This window comes from Ovis aries, chromosome 3, assembly GCF_016772045.2.
Source record: "Ovis aries strain OAR_USU_Benz2616 breed Rambouillet chromosome 3, ARS-UI_Ramb_v3.0, whole genome shotgun sequence".
Taxonomy (NCBI): domain Eukaryota; kingdom Metazoa; phylum Chordata; class Mammalia; order Artiodactyla; family Bovidae; genus Ovis; species Ovis aries.
Window position 1 is genome coordinate 134,317,689 of NC_056056.1, and position 15,949 is coordinate 134,333,637.

The window sequence follows — 15,949 nt, forward strand, 5'->3', positions numbered from 1 at the left end:
AGCTGGTTTTAGAGAAGGCAGAGGAGCCAGAGATCAAATTGCCAACATCTGTTGGATCATCGAAAAAGCAAGAGAGCTCCAGAAAAACATTTATTTCTGCTTTACTGACTATGATAAAACCTTTGACTGTGTGGATCACCGCAAACTCTGGAAAATTCTGAAAGAGATGGGAATATCAGACCACTTGACCTGCCTCTTGAGAAATCTGTATGCAGGTCAGGAAGCAACAGTTAGAACTGGACATGGAACAACAGACTGGTTCCAAATAGGAAAAGGAGTATGTCAAGGCTGTATATTGTCACCCTGCTTATTTAACTTCTATGCAGAGTACATCATGAGAAACACTGGGCCGGATGAAGCACAAGCTGGAATCAAGATTGCCAGGAGAAATATCAATAACCTCAGATATGCAGATGACACCACCCTTATGGCAGAAAGTGAAGAAGAACTAAAGAGCCTCTTGATGAAAGTGAAAGAGGAGAGTGAAAAATTTGGCTTAAAGCTCAACATTCAGAAAACTAAGATCGTAGCATCCAATCCCATCACTTCATGGGAAATAGATGAGGAAAAAGTGGAAACAGTGGCTGACTTTATTTTTCTGGGCTCCAAAATCACTGCAGATGGTGACTGCAGCCATGAAATGAAAAGACGCTTACTCCTTGGAAGGAAAGTTATGACCAACCTGGATAGAATATTAAAAAGCAGAGACATTACTTTGCCAACAAAGGTCCGTCTAGTCAAAGCTATGGTTTTCCAGTGGTCATGAATGGATGTGAGAGTTGGACTGTGAAGAAGGCTGAGCACCGAAGAATTGATGCTTTTGAACTGTGGTGTTGGAGAAGACTTCTGAGAGGCCCTTGGACTGCAAGGAGATCCAACCAGTCCATCCTAAAGGAGATCAGTCCTGGGTGTTCATTGGAAGGACTGATGTTGAAGCTGAAGCTCCAATACTTTGGCCACCTGATGCGAAGAATTGACTCATTGGAACAGACCCTGATGCTGGGAAAGACTGAGGGTAGGAGAAGAATGGGACAACAGAGGATGAGATGGTTAGATGGCATCACCGACTCAATGGATGTGAGTCTGAGTGAATTCCGGGAGTTGGTGATGGACAGGGAGGTCTGGAGTGCTGCAATTCATGGGGTCACAAAGAGTCGGACTTGACTGATCGACTGAACTGAACTGATATATTTGTTATATAAATATATAGTATGCATGCATGCATGCTAAGTCACTTCAGTCGTATTTGATTCTTTGTGACCCTGTGGACTGCAGCCCTCCAGGCTCCTCTGTCCATGGAATTTTCCAGGCAAGAGTACTGGAGTGGGTTGCCATGACTTGCTCCAGGGAATCTTCCCCACCCAGAGATCCAACCTGCATCTCCTACAGCTACTGCATTGCAGATGGATTCTTTCCCCCGAGCCACCAGGGAAGCCCAAAATATACAATATATAATAAATATATTTAATGCAGATGTGACCATATATATATATATAATTTTTTGAAAAGACTGGAAAGCAATGCATCAAAATGTGGTGACTCCAAGGGATGAACTAAGCCACTCCTTCCAGAAGGCGGGAGAGGACGCCCTTAGCTTTAACAACAGCCACACCTCGTCTTCAGATGCTCGCTTTCAGTTTACAAAGTGTCTTCTTTCACAGTCCCACGTTTGGACTTCACTACTGCTATTTCACAGGGAAGGAAGCCAAGTCCCAGGGAGGCCGCGACTTTGCCTCAGACAGAATGTAACAGAGCTGGATCCAGGACCGACATCTGCATAGTCGGAGTCCTGCAAGGGTCAGGTCAAGGAAAGGAGAGAGATGGCAGAGAAGTCAAGGAAGGTCCAAAACCAGGCGGGCTAACGGGCAATGGAAGGACGCGGCGACGGAGGCGAAGCAATTCCCGGATCTGTCCAGCAGAGGGCGACGCCGCCCCAAACTCCGCAAACCTCCCAGGCCACGCCCCTCCCGGACAGCCCCTCCCCAGATCCAGGGAGCCAGGAGGTGCTCGTGGGGCGCCTTCCCTCGATTCTAAAGGGTCCGCGGGCCTTGGGGTTGGAGAGGCGGCGGGTGCCAGTGGGGCAAGGAATGAGGGGAGGACACGCAGGAGAGGTTGTCGGGGAGAGGGGGATGGTGTGGGCGTCTGCGATGAGGTCAAAGGTGCTGGGGAGCCACGCGCCGCGGCGGAGCGAGGGTGGGCGTGGGCGGGGGACAGGGTGCAACGTGTCTGTGGGACTTCCTGAGGCGGCAAGATTTGCTGCTCCGGGGAGGCGGTTACTCACTCAGGCTTGGCCACCTGCTTCCCTCCCAGCTCCCAGCCAAACGCAAACCAGAATCCCCATCTCCACCCCCACTTCAGCTAATGGCGGCTGCACCCCCAAGGCTGGGACCTGCCTCCGCATCTCAGCCTTCAGCCTCTCAGCTTCAGGGTGGAAGTGCCCAGCTGACTCCAGTTCGGCACCAAAAATGGCATTCCAGCCCCACCCATTGCAACCAAGCCCAGAACTTAAAGGTCGGCTTTCCTGCGCCCCCAGCACTACCCCTAGTCTCACCTCCCGCTGCTGACCCCGCATTCTGGTCTAGACATGAACCCCAGCTCGGTTCCCCACCTCCGGTCCGCTCCCCTGCCCCCTGAGCATTAGCTACACCCAGTCAGCCAGCAGGTCCTGGATACCTGTGTTGTGTCCCTATGCCCCACTCCAGCCGAGGTGGGGACATAGATATGTCCAATGGGTTCCCTTTGCTCTCCAAGCAAGGGGAGCAGCTATCTTACACCCCCAAACTTACACCATGAAGTGGAAGGTGGGAGGCCCAGGTCCTCAGCTCCCGGAGGATGACACAGATGACAGGACCTCAGGCCCCTGAGTTCAGTGTTTGGAGTGCCCTGCAGAGAGGGTAAATTGGTTGAAATCAGTGGAGCTGGATGACATAGATTCTGAATTCATTGTTCATTCGTTTAGACATATCTGCCTCCAGTGTTGTTGGAATGCCTGTTCAGTGCCAGGCCCAGCAAGGGTGTGGGAGAGCGTCGGATGGTTTGCGAGGTTCCAGGAGGGTCCGCTTTGTAAGAGCATGAGGGCAAAGCTGAGCAGGTGGGCTCTAAGGTGGAGAGCTGCCTTCAGGGCATCTTAACTGGGAGGAGAACCCTACCTCTGCCCCATTGCCTTTGGGGAGCTCTGGGCTGAGAGGTGCAGTGTTCTGAGGTCACCACCAGGGGTCAGGCACACTTGCTCTGTTCTCCAGCATCTGTCTCATCTATTTTCTTCTAAGAGGAACCTTCCTGGTCCCTTGTCTTTTCTCTCTCACTTCTCTTGATCCATCACTCCCTCCTTTAGGTCATCCCCTCCAGCCTTCAGTGCAGGACCAGGCAGCCTCCCAGCGTGACAGCCTGACATTTTTCTCAACCCTCGAAGAGTCCCACAGCCTCTCTCACTTCCCCAGGTTCATGAGTGAGTAATGAACTGGTGAGAAGAAGGTGTCATCTACTGTCTCACCTTTCCCCTCCTGCTCAAGTTCAGCTCAAGTTCTCTGGTTTTGTCTCCAGAGAAAACAGGAGTGTTTATGGGTTCCCTCCTTCTGACAGTTTTTCTTATGTCTGTCCACAAAGCTCTTCTCTAAGCCCCAGTTCCTTTTGTGACTCCTAGAACCCAGTCCCTAGAGCCCCTCTGCCCCCCTTACTCTAGGACAGCACCCAAATCCATGGAACCTTGATCCTGTGGTCCTTATCTCCTCCGCCCTTTGCTGTCTGGCACACCTCAGCTCCTGCTCTCTCGGATTCCACCTTTCGTTTGCCCTCCATGCTCCCACCTTGCTCCCCACAAGTGAGTCCCACAGCTCTGGAGGTTCGATTTCTCAAAACGGTTCCTTGCCACCTTGACCCCGCCCTCACACTCCTTCCTCCAGAAAACATCCCTCTCCCCAGTCTAGGCTCGAGAGACAGATGGATCTGAGAGAATGCAGGCTCAGGCAGGTACCAGCTGGGCTATGTTAACCTCTCTAATCCTCAGTTTTCTTCATCTGGAGAATGGGCTATCACATACGCTGTGAGGCCTGAGTAAGGTGATGGATGTGGACATGCTTAGCATCCCTAGGCGATGCTCTGGGAGACAGACTCCTGGCCTTTCCTTCAGGACCGCTGACACCCCCACTGTCCCCAGCTCCAGCCTGTTGGCAGGACCTGCCCTTGTCTCTGCGCACTGGATGCTTCTGCTCCCCCTACCACCCCTGGGCAGAGCTCTGGCCTGGGAAGAGGGGGATGAACCAGGAGACTTAGGCCACACAGCCCCCATACTGAGGGGGTGGGGCAGATGAGGGCTCTGTGAGGACCTCAGATCAGAACTCCATCTGCAAGGCTGTGTCCTCAGGCTACCATGCAGGAGGCCTGGAGTGGCATCCACTCTTCCTCCTTGGAGTTATTAGGGGCCCTCCTGGCCTGGGGAGGAGGGGCTCCTGCAGAGTCCCCTGAGGCTTTGAGAGGACCAGAAGGCTGGTGGGAGGTAAAGGAGGGGAGGCAGGGCAGGGGGGATACCGGCCACACAGTATTCCTAGTCTCTTCTCCTTTCCCATCCACCCCCACCCCTCCACCAAACACGATCCCTGGGTTAATTTTTAGCATCGCAGCTCGCACATTAGTCACTCCCTGTCACCCACCTACACGGCAGGAGGCTGCTGTGCTGGCGCCGTCATGCCATCAGCTGAGAGGTGGGATCCAGCCCCGCCCTGGGCACCTCCTCAGCCTCCTTGGGGTGCACACGGCCAGCCAGGAGCCCCCTTCGGCCTGGGTGAGGGGGACTGACATCACTGCCAACACTAGCTGCCGGGTGGGGGAGGCGGGAGCAGGCTGGTAGGAGAGGGGCTGGGAAAATGTTCTGGGAGGAGAAAGTCAGGGAGGCCTTGGCAGCCCCCCAACACCAGGAAGGTGCTAGGCGATGCCCAGGCAGCTGGGCTTCTGGCAGCCTGGGGCTCTGGGAACAAAGGTGTGAGAGGGCCCCTCCCCTAGACCTGAGCCCCTGGGAGCGGCTGTTTGTCATCACAGCAGAGCAGCTGTTCAAACAGGGAGCTTGGGGAAGCTCCATTTTCTTAATCAAATGTCCTCCCTCCCCAGGACCAGGGAGAGCAGAGTGGCCAGGAGCAGGTGCCCCTGGCTGGAGCCAACACCCAGCCCCAAAGGGATTTGGTGAAAGGGGTCCAGAGATGCCAGCTACAGATGGAGCAGGGGAGGGGCCTCCCCACCCCACCCTCCAAGACTGAAAGGTGCAGAGGTGGTGGTCACCCCTGTGCAGGGTTGGTCCCGAGGGGACATTCTCGTGTACTGAGCAGCTGCTGTGTGCCAGGCTGTGTTAGGCCCTGAAGGTACAGTGTAACACAGTTGAGTTTTCCTGCCTTAGAAAGTCAAAAGGCAGATACAATGGACGTCAGTATAATTACCAATTGAGAGTAGGTGCTATAAAGAAAAAAAATAGAGGTCTCAAGATAAATAATAATGGGGACAGGGAACTGCTTTCGATCAGATCAGGGAAATCTCTTCTCCTCAAGGAGGTGATATTTAAGAGATCTGAAGTTGGAGGCATCAATCCTGCAAAGACTCTTCCAGGCAGAGGGAATAGTATGGGCAAAGGCCAGAGGCAGGAAAGAGCTTGGCATATTTGAGAATAGAACCAGAAAGAGCAGTGTGGCTTAAATATGATAAGTGACATAGAGGGAGAAACAATTGGAGCTTGAAAAGGGCCCATTTCCAAGAGAGCCTCATGCAGGGCATCCCAGTACAGTTGCAGAGGTTGTGCACTGCACAGAGGCTCACAGTTGCCAAAACGTTTGGCCTGTGTGGCTGCTGTCAACCCGCAGGAAGCGAGGCCTTTTCCTAATTTGTCTTCCCAGAGGGACACAATGTTATGGAGTTTGGGTTTTGGACAACATGATAAAGAGTTTGGATTTTTTTTTTTTTTAATTCCAGGGAAAGCCATAATGGGTTTTAAGCAGAGAAGGGTTGTGACCCAATTTCCTTTTTGGAAAGATCACCCCAACTGCTGTGTAAAGCGATGGTCCAAGGGTGAGAGAGGAAGCAGGGAGCCCCTTCAGGAAGCAAGTGCCACAGTGCAGGAAGGAGAGTATAGGAGGTGGCCTGCCTGGGGGAGGGTGCCACTTAGACCTCTCAAGGGCACCCCTTGTATGACAGTTGCTGCCAGGGAGGAACACTAACACAGAGTCTCGAGTCTTGGGCCCTACTTTGCCACTTACGTGTGACCCCTAGACAGCTCACTTGCTCGGGGTCACCTCAAAGAAGGCGGTGACCACCTTTCGCAGACGCTTTGAGCACACACTGTGTTTATTGAGGTTCTATTATGTGCTCGTGTTGTTCATGAAATAAAGCAGTGAGTAAGACAGGAGAGGCCCCAGAGTCCTGCTCTCAAGAGTGTTCATCCTATGGGAAAGGGAGCCAGGCAAAACCCCAAACCCATCCAAGTCAAGACAGTTTCAGAAGGGGGATGAGTAATATGATGCAAACCAAACAAGGCTTGGCCATATTTTAGACCAAATGGGAGGGCCCTGGGGAGGCAATGCTGATACCAAAGGAGCCAACTGTGGGCAGAGCAAGTGCAGAGACACTGAGGGCGGGACACCTGAAGTGCACCATGGGCAAGGGGGTGAGAGCAGGGAGCGAGAGGGGAGGAAGAAGAGGAGGCAGTCAGGGGCCAGATGTGCCTACGTAGGGATTAGCCTCTTATCCTGGGAGTGACGGGACACCTTTGAGGAGTTCTAGAACGAGTGACCCGTGATTTGGCCTGTCACAGGCTGGGTGGATGATGGCTAGGGACTCCTATGCAGGAGGCTCCAGATTCCTAGGAGAGAGCACGCCAAACAGTTGTTTACGCAAGGCTAGGTTTAGAGGAACCTCGACCCTACCTGCTGTGGTATTTGGGGAGGGGGGGTTCCAGATGCATTAAACAAGAGGCCCAAGTTCTGAAGCAGTGCGGGTACTCTAGTTCAGGCCCATACATGTAAGTCAGAATCCCCTAGTCTATTTCCCTGGCCGCAGGCTCCAAGCAAATAAGATGTAAAATATAGTGTGTGTGTGTCTGTGTGTGTGGTGAGGGGCGGAGTGGTGGAGTCAGAGCTTGCCAGAGCCCAATCCTCCCCCTCAGGCAGTCACCACACTGACACAGATGCAAAAAACCGTCCATTTTATACAGTTTGTGGTTCAGAAGCAACAATATGCAAAACGGTGGAAGAGGCTGCACTGCCCTCACCCCACCCGGGGTGCCCATTCCTATCTCCCAAGGGCAGAGGACCCAGGACCCCTGCCCAGTAGGACCCCACTTAGTTAAGGGCCCCTAGGGGGCCAAGCCCTTAAGGGTCAAGGCTGAGAGGGAGGGAGACCAGCACCTTGGGCCCCCTCAGGCGCCCACTGGATAACTGGAACTGTGTCTGTGTGGGGTGGGTAGGGGAACGACCCGGCGGAGGCCATTTCTCCCCATGGCCAAGGGTGGGGAGCAAGTAAAGCTGAGGAGAGGGCTTCGTGGGACAGGGTCCCCCCACCTAGAGGTGGAGTTTTCCTGGACACCCCACAAGGCACTGCTGACCCAGATGCAGGATGGCACGTCCCATTTTTGGCCCCCGAACCTCTCCCAACCCCAAACTCTCCGGTTCTCCTGTGCCCATCTCCCACTGTAGTCTGGGGGAGCGCGAGTAAAGAGGCCTGGGGCTGGGTTCACCACTCTGCAGAGACTAGCCAGGACCAGCTGGGGTTGCCAAGGACCCTCTCCTGCTACTCCGGGCTCTTGGGGTCCCCGTGGCGGCCAAGCGACCGCCCCCGCCCCCTTTTTGCACTGCTGGAAAGAATAAATAAATAAATACGTTCCCCCGCCCGCCCCCGCCCCTACAGCTGGCTCTCCTCCTCCTCCAGGGAGCGATTGAGTCCGGGGATGAACTTGAGCAGCCGCCGGCGGAAGCTGCGGTACTTGGTTTTGCGCAGGCCGGGGCCGCACAGGGCCTGCTCGCGAGCCTCAGTCCAGAGCGCGCCCGGCGCGCCGCCGCCGCCGCCCCCGGGGCCCGCGCACCGCACGCTGGCGCTGCGGCTCAGCATCGCTCGGGACCCCGGGGCCGGAGCGTCGGCCGCGCCCGGTCCCGGCAGGCGCGCGAGGGGCGGCGGCGGCGGCGGGGGAGCAGGCGGCTCAGCGCCCCCGAAGAAGCACGTGTGGTAGACCGCATCTTCTGAGTCGCCCCCGGTCCGCCGCGCTCCCCCGCGGGAGCCTCCCGGGGCGGCCAGCAGAGGCCCGAAGGGCAGCGAGCCCGGGAGCAGGCCCGCGCCGTACAGGCAGGAGCGCACCGACTCCAGCGTGTCATAGATACTCGGGTCCTTCACCACGAGACCTGGGGGCAGAAGACACGGGGCGGGGGGCAGGCGTTAGAGGGCACGGGTAGGGGACCTTTGCTTCTTCCTGATGACCATCAGTGTGGCCCTTGGGCAAGTCAAAACTTTGAACCCTACTTCCCCAGTATGTAAAACACAAACTATACACTCGGATCCTTCTGAGGGTCCTTATGACACAAGAGTCACAAAAGGGGCCTGAAACAAGCTCTTGGAGCCTTGGTGTTCCCACCTGTAAAATGGAGATGGTTCTGTGTAGTACTTTCCTTCAGGGCACTACTGTGAGAATGAAAATTCGTGGGCATCAGCCCAGGGCCGCATTGTACCCAGAGTAGTAGTTCAGCAAAACTTGGAGGGGGAAGTAAGCGACTAGTTCCTGGGGGGAAGCAGCTGTGGGGGTATAGGTAGGGGGCACAAGTGATCCTTCCCAACACTGAGCTGCTCACCATGCACCAGCCGCTGCTCCTGCACCATCAGGGACCTGTATTCTCCCCACTTCTCATACAGGGTTTGCTGCAAGAGACACACCCACCTCACTGTCAGGAGTCAGCAAGAAACTAACCAGGGTGGCTACAGACTGAGGGATCCGGGAGTACAGAAGAAACCTTAAGGTTAAAAGGAGGTTCAGGCAGATAAACGACCCCCCAAAAAGAGTAGGAGGACTTCTCTGGTGGCTCAGTGATTAAGACTCTGTGTTCCCAGAGGGAACTAAGCCTCCCATGCCATAACTAAAGATCCTGCATGCCACAGTGAATATCCCACATGCCACAACTAAGACCCAGCACAACCCAAAAAAAAAAAAAAAAACCAGTAGGGCCTGCAGGGGCAGGGGTTTGGCTGGATGGTTTCCAGGCTGCTTTACCTTCAGGTACTGTAGACGAGCCTCCAGTTCTGCCTTCCTAATTGATGTCCCGTACAGAGTTTCCAGTCTGAGGAGATAGGGGAATCAAAGGATGAGTGGGCCCACAGGGTGGGGAAGAAAGGCTGCGCTCAGGAATCCCCTAGGGACCACAGCACCTGGATGTACCTGAGAACGTTGCCAGATGCCTTAATGATGTCGACAATCTCCCGATGTCGGATACCTTCCACGTTCAGGCCGTTGACGCTGGCAATGGTATCCCCTGCCAGGCAGAGAGGGAATCAGCATTTGCTCCACGGGGCATGCGGAAGAATTTCAGTCCCCTACCTTCACCACAAAGGGTAGGGGTAATAACCCTACAGAACTCTCCTGAGCTCCCTACCCCCACTCATGGTTCTGGGGCGATCTTGTGCAGACCTGGCATCTTAGCATAGGGGCCAGGGCCCTCAAACATCCACATCCTCATCCTCATCTCACTCTCAGGAAACTCTGTCCCCAAAGGCTGAGCCCTCCCAGCAAGCCTGGGCTTCCCCCAGAGCTGGTTATTTAGGTCCAGTCCACAGGCTGTCACCAGCGAACCCCAGCTGAGACAGGAAGGCAGGAGGGTGAGGAGCACCACACCGCGAACTTTAACACTGGCCCCCAAGCTTGAGGCCTAAACCTCTGACACCCTAGGCTGCTGCAGAGCCTCCTGACCTCCAGCGGAGCAGACCACCCTCTCTTAGGACCCACTGCCCAATTGGAAAAGGAGATGTGGGCCCCTATGGTGGCTACCATGGGGATGTGAAACTACCTTGCAAAGCTGCAGTGTACCACTTAGCTACCAGAGGGTGCTGGTGTATGGGCGAGAGATGAGGACTTCAGGAAGAAAACGGGGATAGAATTGGGGGGTCCAGTTCGTGCAGTCTCAGGCTGCCCCTTCCTGGGACTTGGGGCTCTAGATTTGGCCAGTCCCAAAGGTCTCCTGGCAGCACCATGTCCTTGTTAGAAGAAGTATCACAGGTACCCCAGTATTGGGCCAGGTTGGGAACACGATGGACTTGCTCTCTCCCCAACTCCTGCCCATGCTGGGTTGCCAGATCACCAGGAGGAGGCAGAATAGCCGTGGCAACATCTGCCATTTACCAGGCAGGCCCTGGCTTTGTGCCCAGGAAAGCCCCTCACCACACTGATATGAGGACATGTTACTGCCCCCAGTATGCAGATGGGAATATTCAAGATCATATAGTAAATGGTAAATTTGCCTTGATCCAACTCATTCTTCTTTCTGGCCTTCTCAAAATAGGAGGAGGAAGGGGAACTGATTGGATTTCTTGCCCCCTCTGCTTGGGAGTAAGGTCATACTCCCTTCCTAGAGCCCTGTGTCCTGGGCTCAGGCCCCACCTGGTGTGAGCCCCGCCAGCTGGGCAGGGCTGGATTCATGAACCCGGCAGACAAAGGTCACCATCTCCACGCGCTGTTCTTCTCGGTGGTGAAGGCCATAAGTCTGTAACAGGCAAGGGGACCCTCAGCCCACGAGCGGAGCAGGATCCATCCATCCCTCAGACCGCCTCCCAACCCTTCCCTCCCTCTGCACCCAGCTTCTCCCACCTGGAGCTCAAAGCCAAAGGTCTGGTTCTCCTCCTTCTCCAAAGTCAGCACTTTCCTGCAGGAGACACAGGGGCCATCTCATCAAGTCCGTCAGGATTAAAGAAGAGCCTGGTGGGCCCATAGTGTGGCCCTCTGCTAATGCCGGAGTCTGCTCTGGAACATCCAGGCAGGGCTCACTGTCTCCAGTGACAAGCCATACTCATCCCCGGCTGTCGGAATGTCCTTTCCCATACTGAAATCAGCTTCATCAAGCCACACAAAATCAATCCCCTCGAGTGGGGGACACACTGCAATGGCCAGCCCCCAGGGCCAGTTGAACTAGCTGAGTTTTTCGGCCACACTCCCAGCTTCCTAGTGAGCCCCAGAATACTACTGACTGACTAGCTGAGGCCCCCAATTCGGCCCCAGCCTGGAGCGCTGTCTGCTCCAGAGCCTTGGGGAGAGGGCTGGCCCCACCCCCAGAGGCCAGTCACGAGGCTCAGCCCGGACCCCAGCCGCCCCTCCCAGCTGCGGTGAGGCCAGCCCACCAGATGTGAGGGCTGGGGGGAGGGGAGACTCGAGGCCGCCCCTTCCCGCACTGAAGGCCTGCCCACTGGACACAATGGTTTGGAGCTGCTCCAGATCTTCGCCTGCTGGGGGAGCCCAGAGTTTCCTCTGCCCACTCCCACCCTCTTCCTTCCCGCTCCACCACAAGCCGAGCTGAAGCAGCCTCAAAGTCCCCTTCAAGCCTATCGGCCTCAGCAAGGCCCTGGAGACCCAGGCCTCTCAGTGCCCAGCCTTACCCACATACCCCACCCCCCCAAATGCTGATCGGCAACTCCCTACCCCAGCGCGAGCTCCTCCCTGCTTTGCAGGCAGGCCTTTCCCCCTCTGTGTGTATTTGGGCCGGGGTGGGGGTGGGGGCAGGGTGACTATGATTACTCCAGTGCTCTCTGGTTTTCTAAAAGGGTTGGCAAAGTTTTTCTGCAAAGGGTCAGATGGTAAATATTTCAGCCTTTCTTTTTGAGACCTGAATTATTTGACAGTCTCTGTCTTACATTGTTCTTTGTCTTTATTTTTACAACCCTTGAGAAATATCAAAACAACTCTCAGCTCAAGGCCAATCTGGCCAGCAGGCCATAGTCTGCTGATCCATTTTAGAAACCAGGCTCACATCAGGATGGGACACAGGCAGAGTAGGGCTAGTCCTTCTGCCCTCACCCCAGGCCCTTCTTTAGGGGCCACCACCGATGGGACTAGCAGAGCACTGAGGTTTTGGGTGCAGGGCCAGACAGTCGAGTAGCCGGATACAGCTTGCCATGGTTTGGGCCTTCAAGGTTTGCTCGGCTGGGAGGGCCCAGGGGAGCTCCCCAAACTCCTCCTGCTTCCCCCTTCCCAGATCCAGATTTCTCCAGGGAGGGGTGACTGGCAGGGACTGGGGGTGGTTTGAGGAGCACCTGATGACTCAAAAGTCCCTCCCTCCTTCCTCTGCCACCCCCTTCACACAGCCCACACCCCCACCTGCCCCTCATTCCTGGTGAGGGCACCGTGCTGAAAGGGTGGGAGCACAACTCCCCCTGGGTGGGCTGAGATGCTGTGTCGTGCTGCCCCCTCCCCAGCACCTCATCCTTTGGGCCAGGGCAGAGGCGGGGGTAATGGTGACTCACCGCTGCTGTTCAGGACTCTGGCTGAGGTTCTTCCAGCGGAATCCTGAGCCCTGGGTGGGAAGGAGAGTCAGGAAGAAGCAGGTGAGAGGGAGGTGTCCTGGAGCAGAGGCTGAGAGCCCTCCTTTGGGGGGTTCCTCACCTGGGCTCAAGTCCTAGACCCAGCATCTAACTTCCTGTTGCCTATTTGTCCTGTTCCAGCTCCACACCTGCTCCTCTGATGCTGGGGTAACTAACCCTAGAGTGCCACCATCAGTATCACTGCACTGCTTTCTCCCTAAGCTTTATCCCCACAACTGGGACCTCGGGAACACAATTTCCTGGGCTCCAGATGCATGAACCTCTAAGTCCTGTCCTGGTTCCTAGTCTGGAGGGGGTGGGGGTTTTTATGACTCTAGGTAGAATAGCCTCTGTCCCCAGGGTGCATGTTTGAAGGGGCTCGGCACCCTAGCCCCCAAAAGGGGAAGCAGGGGCTCTTCCTAGATATTATTCAGAGAAGGGCAGGGGCCCCTGGGCTTGCCTATCAAGACATTTCAGAGCCCCCAAGGCCAGTCACATCTCTCCTAATTTCTCAGTCACAGAGAGTGGCTTGCAGGAGCTGGAGTCAGGGGCCCAGGTCTAGAGGGCCGGAATATCAGCTTAAGCATGGAAAGGCAGGGGATAGAGGGGCCAAGCCCCCTCCCTCAAACTATGGAGTCCAGCTGCAGGTGGCCAGCTGTGCCCAGCTCCACCTGGGTCTCTCAGCATTGTGATACATGTTGTTGCTTTCTAGGACAAAACACAACTTAGATCTCAGACTTGTTAAGTCTCACTACACTCGAGGAAAGAGATGGGGAGGTTTTGTTATTGTTTGGTTGGTTTCATTTGCTTTTTGGTGCGAGGGATGACGGAGCTGAGGGACCGCTTACCTCTTTTGGGTCCTTGAGAAACTAAAGCGGTGTCTCTCCCTCCCTAAATGACTGATGCTTGGAAGAAGCCCAGTTCCAGACCAGCCCTTGTCCCGTGTGCCCCAAACAACCCAGGAGCTTCCTGGTCAGAGCGCTAGTTAACTCTCTCCCCAGGCTACCCCGAGGCCAGGAAGAGAAGGAAGTCCTCCTTCTCTAGAACCTTACAGACGGGCCTCAAGGGTGGAGACCGTTCCCAAACCGGCCAGGGAGGAAGGACTGGGCAGCATAGAGAGACCCCTTTGTCTTTCCAACCGATTTTCATAAAATGCAAATTCTCAACAAGCTGTTCATTGTGTTGGGGGGGAGCCAGGGGCCAAAGGAAGAGGAGGGGGGGTTGAGCTGGGAAAGGCCACCAGTCCCCTCTCCTTAACCTAGGTCTTAAGTTTCCTTTCTGAGCGCTTGGGTCCCCCTAGGGCCAGAGGAAAAGCCCGGCGGAGGGGGAGACTCCGAGGGCGGGCGCGGCCCGCATCCTTCCTGCCCAGCGGGCGCCCTGCGACGCCTCCCACCGCGTCCGGTCGCGGCTGACGTCCAGGGAGCCGTGGCCTCGCGCCCCGCACCTCAAACGCAGGGTGAGGCGGCCGAGCCCAGGAATCCCGGCGCCCCCTCAGAAGGGTGAGCTCTCGGAGTCGGCGGCGCCGCAGGCACTTCCTCGGCGAGAGTCCCACCCCGGGCCCGCCGACTCTCAACTTGACTGGACTAGCGGCCGGACCCCAGCTCGAGGCCTCTTGCTCCCAAGGGAGAAGCCGGGGCGGGGGGATCCTGGGGACCCGGGGAGGAGGGGCTGGGGCGGGGTGCCGATGGCCAGTTGGGGCGAGGGGAAGACAACTTGGGGAAGCAGCAGGAAGGAGAGCAGCGAGACGGGGCAGCGGCGCATGGGAGTGGAGAGCCGCCCGGCTCGCGAGCGGCGTGGAGCCGGGGATGGGGGAATTTGCGCCTTCTGAGCAGAGGGTCGAGGGGATCCAGCAGGATCTGAAGGTGTCCGTGGGGTTCATAGGGCGGGGGAGGAACTGGGGCGCTCGGGGACCCCAGGAGTATGGTGTGGGTGGGGATCGGCAGGCATCCATGGGGACTGTGGCGGGTAGCGCGGGTCTTGAGGAAGGGACACCACAGGGTACCGGGGGCCGAGGGGGTCCGCGGGAGTTGGGGAGGTACGCACCTTTCGGCGGGGTAGGGTGCCCCCGGACACCGCGAGCGCGCGATACAGCTCGGCGGGGTGGTAGTCCTCCAGCGCTGCGTACAGTTCGTCCCCGGGGGTCCCAGGGCCGGCGGCTGCAGCAGGGGGACCCGAGGCCGGGGTCGGGGTCGGAGCGGCGGGAGTGGCTTCCGAGTCAGGAGCCCGAGCGGCGGGGTCTGGGGCGGCCGCCGCCTCCTCTTTCTGCTGCAGCTTCCTGAGTCGGCGAAGGGTCATGGCTCCGGCGCCCCTCTCTGGCAGCGCTTTCTCCGCGCGGCGGGGCTGGCGATGGCTCTAGGATGCCAGCCTGGAGGTTGGTGGGTCGCCTCCCTTTATAGGCTCGGGGAGCGGGGCGGGCTGAAGGGGCGGTCGGGGAGCGGCCTCGCAGGGCCTCGCCCCCTGCGCGGTTGGCTCCGCCCCTGGGGCGGAGCCCGCTGCTCCGGAGCCCCGCCCACTGCTCCTGAGACTTGCCCAGACCAGGGAAACACTTGGGGACCTCGAGCGCCTGGCCCATAGGGGTAAAAGCTAGCCGCGGAAAGGAGCGGGGATGGGGGGATGTGCAGGGCATCCCGGGGCAGAGTATGGGTCTCTGTGATACCTGAGGGACGGGGAGCCTGTGAAGGGGCTTGTGCACGAGATTTAGCAGTGGAGTGACAGTAAGGAGTCTTTAGAAGGAGGTTTGGAGGCCCAGAGTAAGATTAGAGGAGACCCAGGGCGCTGCAGGAGACTTTAGGTTAGGAGAAGGAGGGGTGAGGTCTCTTGAGGGGAGGAAAAAGATGGCCCTGAAGTAACTGTGTAGAAGCCACTAGGGGGTGAAAGGGTCCAGAGTCTCCTCTTTACGTAGCTCCCGGAACAGTTGAAAAGAGCTGCCTCTGCTCCCCAGGTCAAGAGAAAAGGGAAGAGAGGGAAACCCAGAAAGCAGTAGACTTAATTCTGGCCCGTCAGCCTCACCTCCTGATGTTGGGGCTCAGGTAACCTTTCTCCAGCAGACAGATGCTTACTGTAGGACTGACTCATGGCAGGGCATATGGTGTGCTGAGGGGGTGCTCAGGATTGGGGGTTGGTGCTCAACAATTCTCTGACCCTTCTTGGGGACCCTCCCCAACCCCCCGACCCTCGGCTGTGTTGTCTGTGGCGGCCAGCCTATGAGAGAGGTGGGAATGGCCCAGCCAAAGTCTCTGTCGTCAGTGGTACCTGAATAAGAAGTGAGAGGAGGAAGTGGTAGGTCAGGCCTGGCGTCTGAAGAGTGGCCAGCCACCACACGGCGTCAGCACCACGAGCTGAGGGCTCCGCATCTCGTCTGCCACTAAACAGAAGCCAGGAATGCACTGTCCTCATCTGTCCCCTCCTCCAGTGTTCCCGAGTCTGTGTT

At 56.8% G+C, this 15,949-nt stretch overlaps 1 protein-coding gene across 1 annotated transcript; it reads right to left on the reverse strand.

Annotated features, from left to right (window-relative positions):
- Positions 1–7,163: 7,163 nt before the first annotated feature.
- Positions 7,164–14,887, reverse strand: TAMALIN (trafficking regulator and scaffold protein tamalin). Its single transcript, XM_027967296.2, has 8 exons — positions 14,563–14,887; positions 12,463–12,512; positions 10,817–10,871; positions 10,610–10,712; positions 9,395–9,488; positions 9,230–9,296; positions 8,814–8,880; positions 7,164–8,369 (listed from the first exon to the last, which is right to left on the reverse strand). The coding sequence occupies exons 1-8, from the start codon at positions 14,812–14,814 to the stop codon at positions 7,876–7,878; spliced, it is 1,182 nt and encodes a 393-aa protein (XP_027823097.1). The 5' UTR covers positions 14,815–14,887; the 3' UTR covers positions 7,164–7,875.
- Positions 14,888–15,949: the final 1,062 nt, after the last annotated feature.

What these genes read in the sequence shown, in the direction of transcription:
- TAMALIN (XM_027967296.2), bottom strand. Translation starts at nt 14,814, where the DNA reads ATGACCCTTCGCCGACTCAGGAAGCTGCAGCAGAAAGAGGAGGCGGCG. An exon ending in GCACCCTACCCCGCCGAAAG is followed by an intron (nt 12,513 to 14,562) that starts GTGCGTACCTCC and finishes CTTCCCACCCAG; the next exon opens with GGCTCAGGATTCCGCTGGAA. An exon ending in GCATCTGGCAACGTTCTCAG is followed by an intron (nt 9,297 to 9,394) that starts GTACATCCAGGT and finishes CTATCTCCTCAG; the next exon opens with ACTGGAAACTCTGTACGGGA.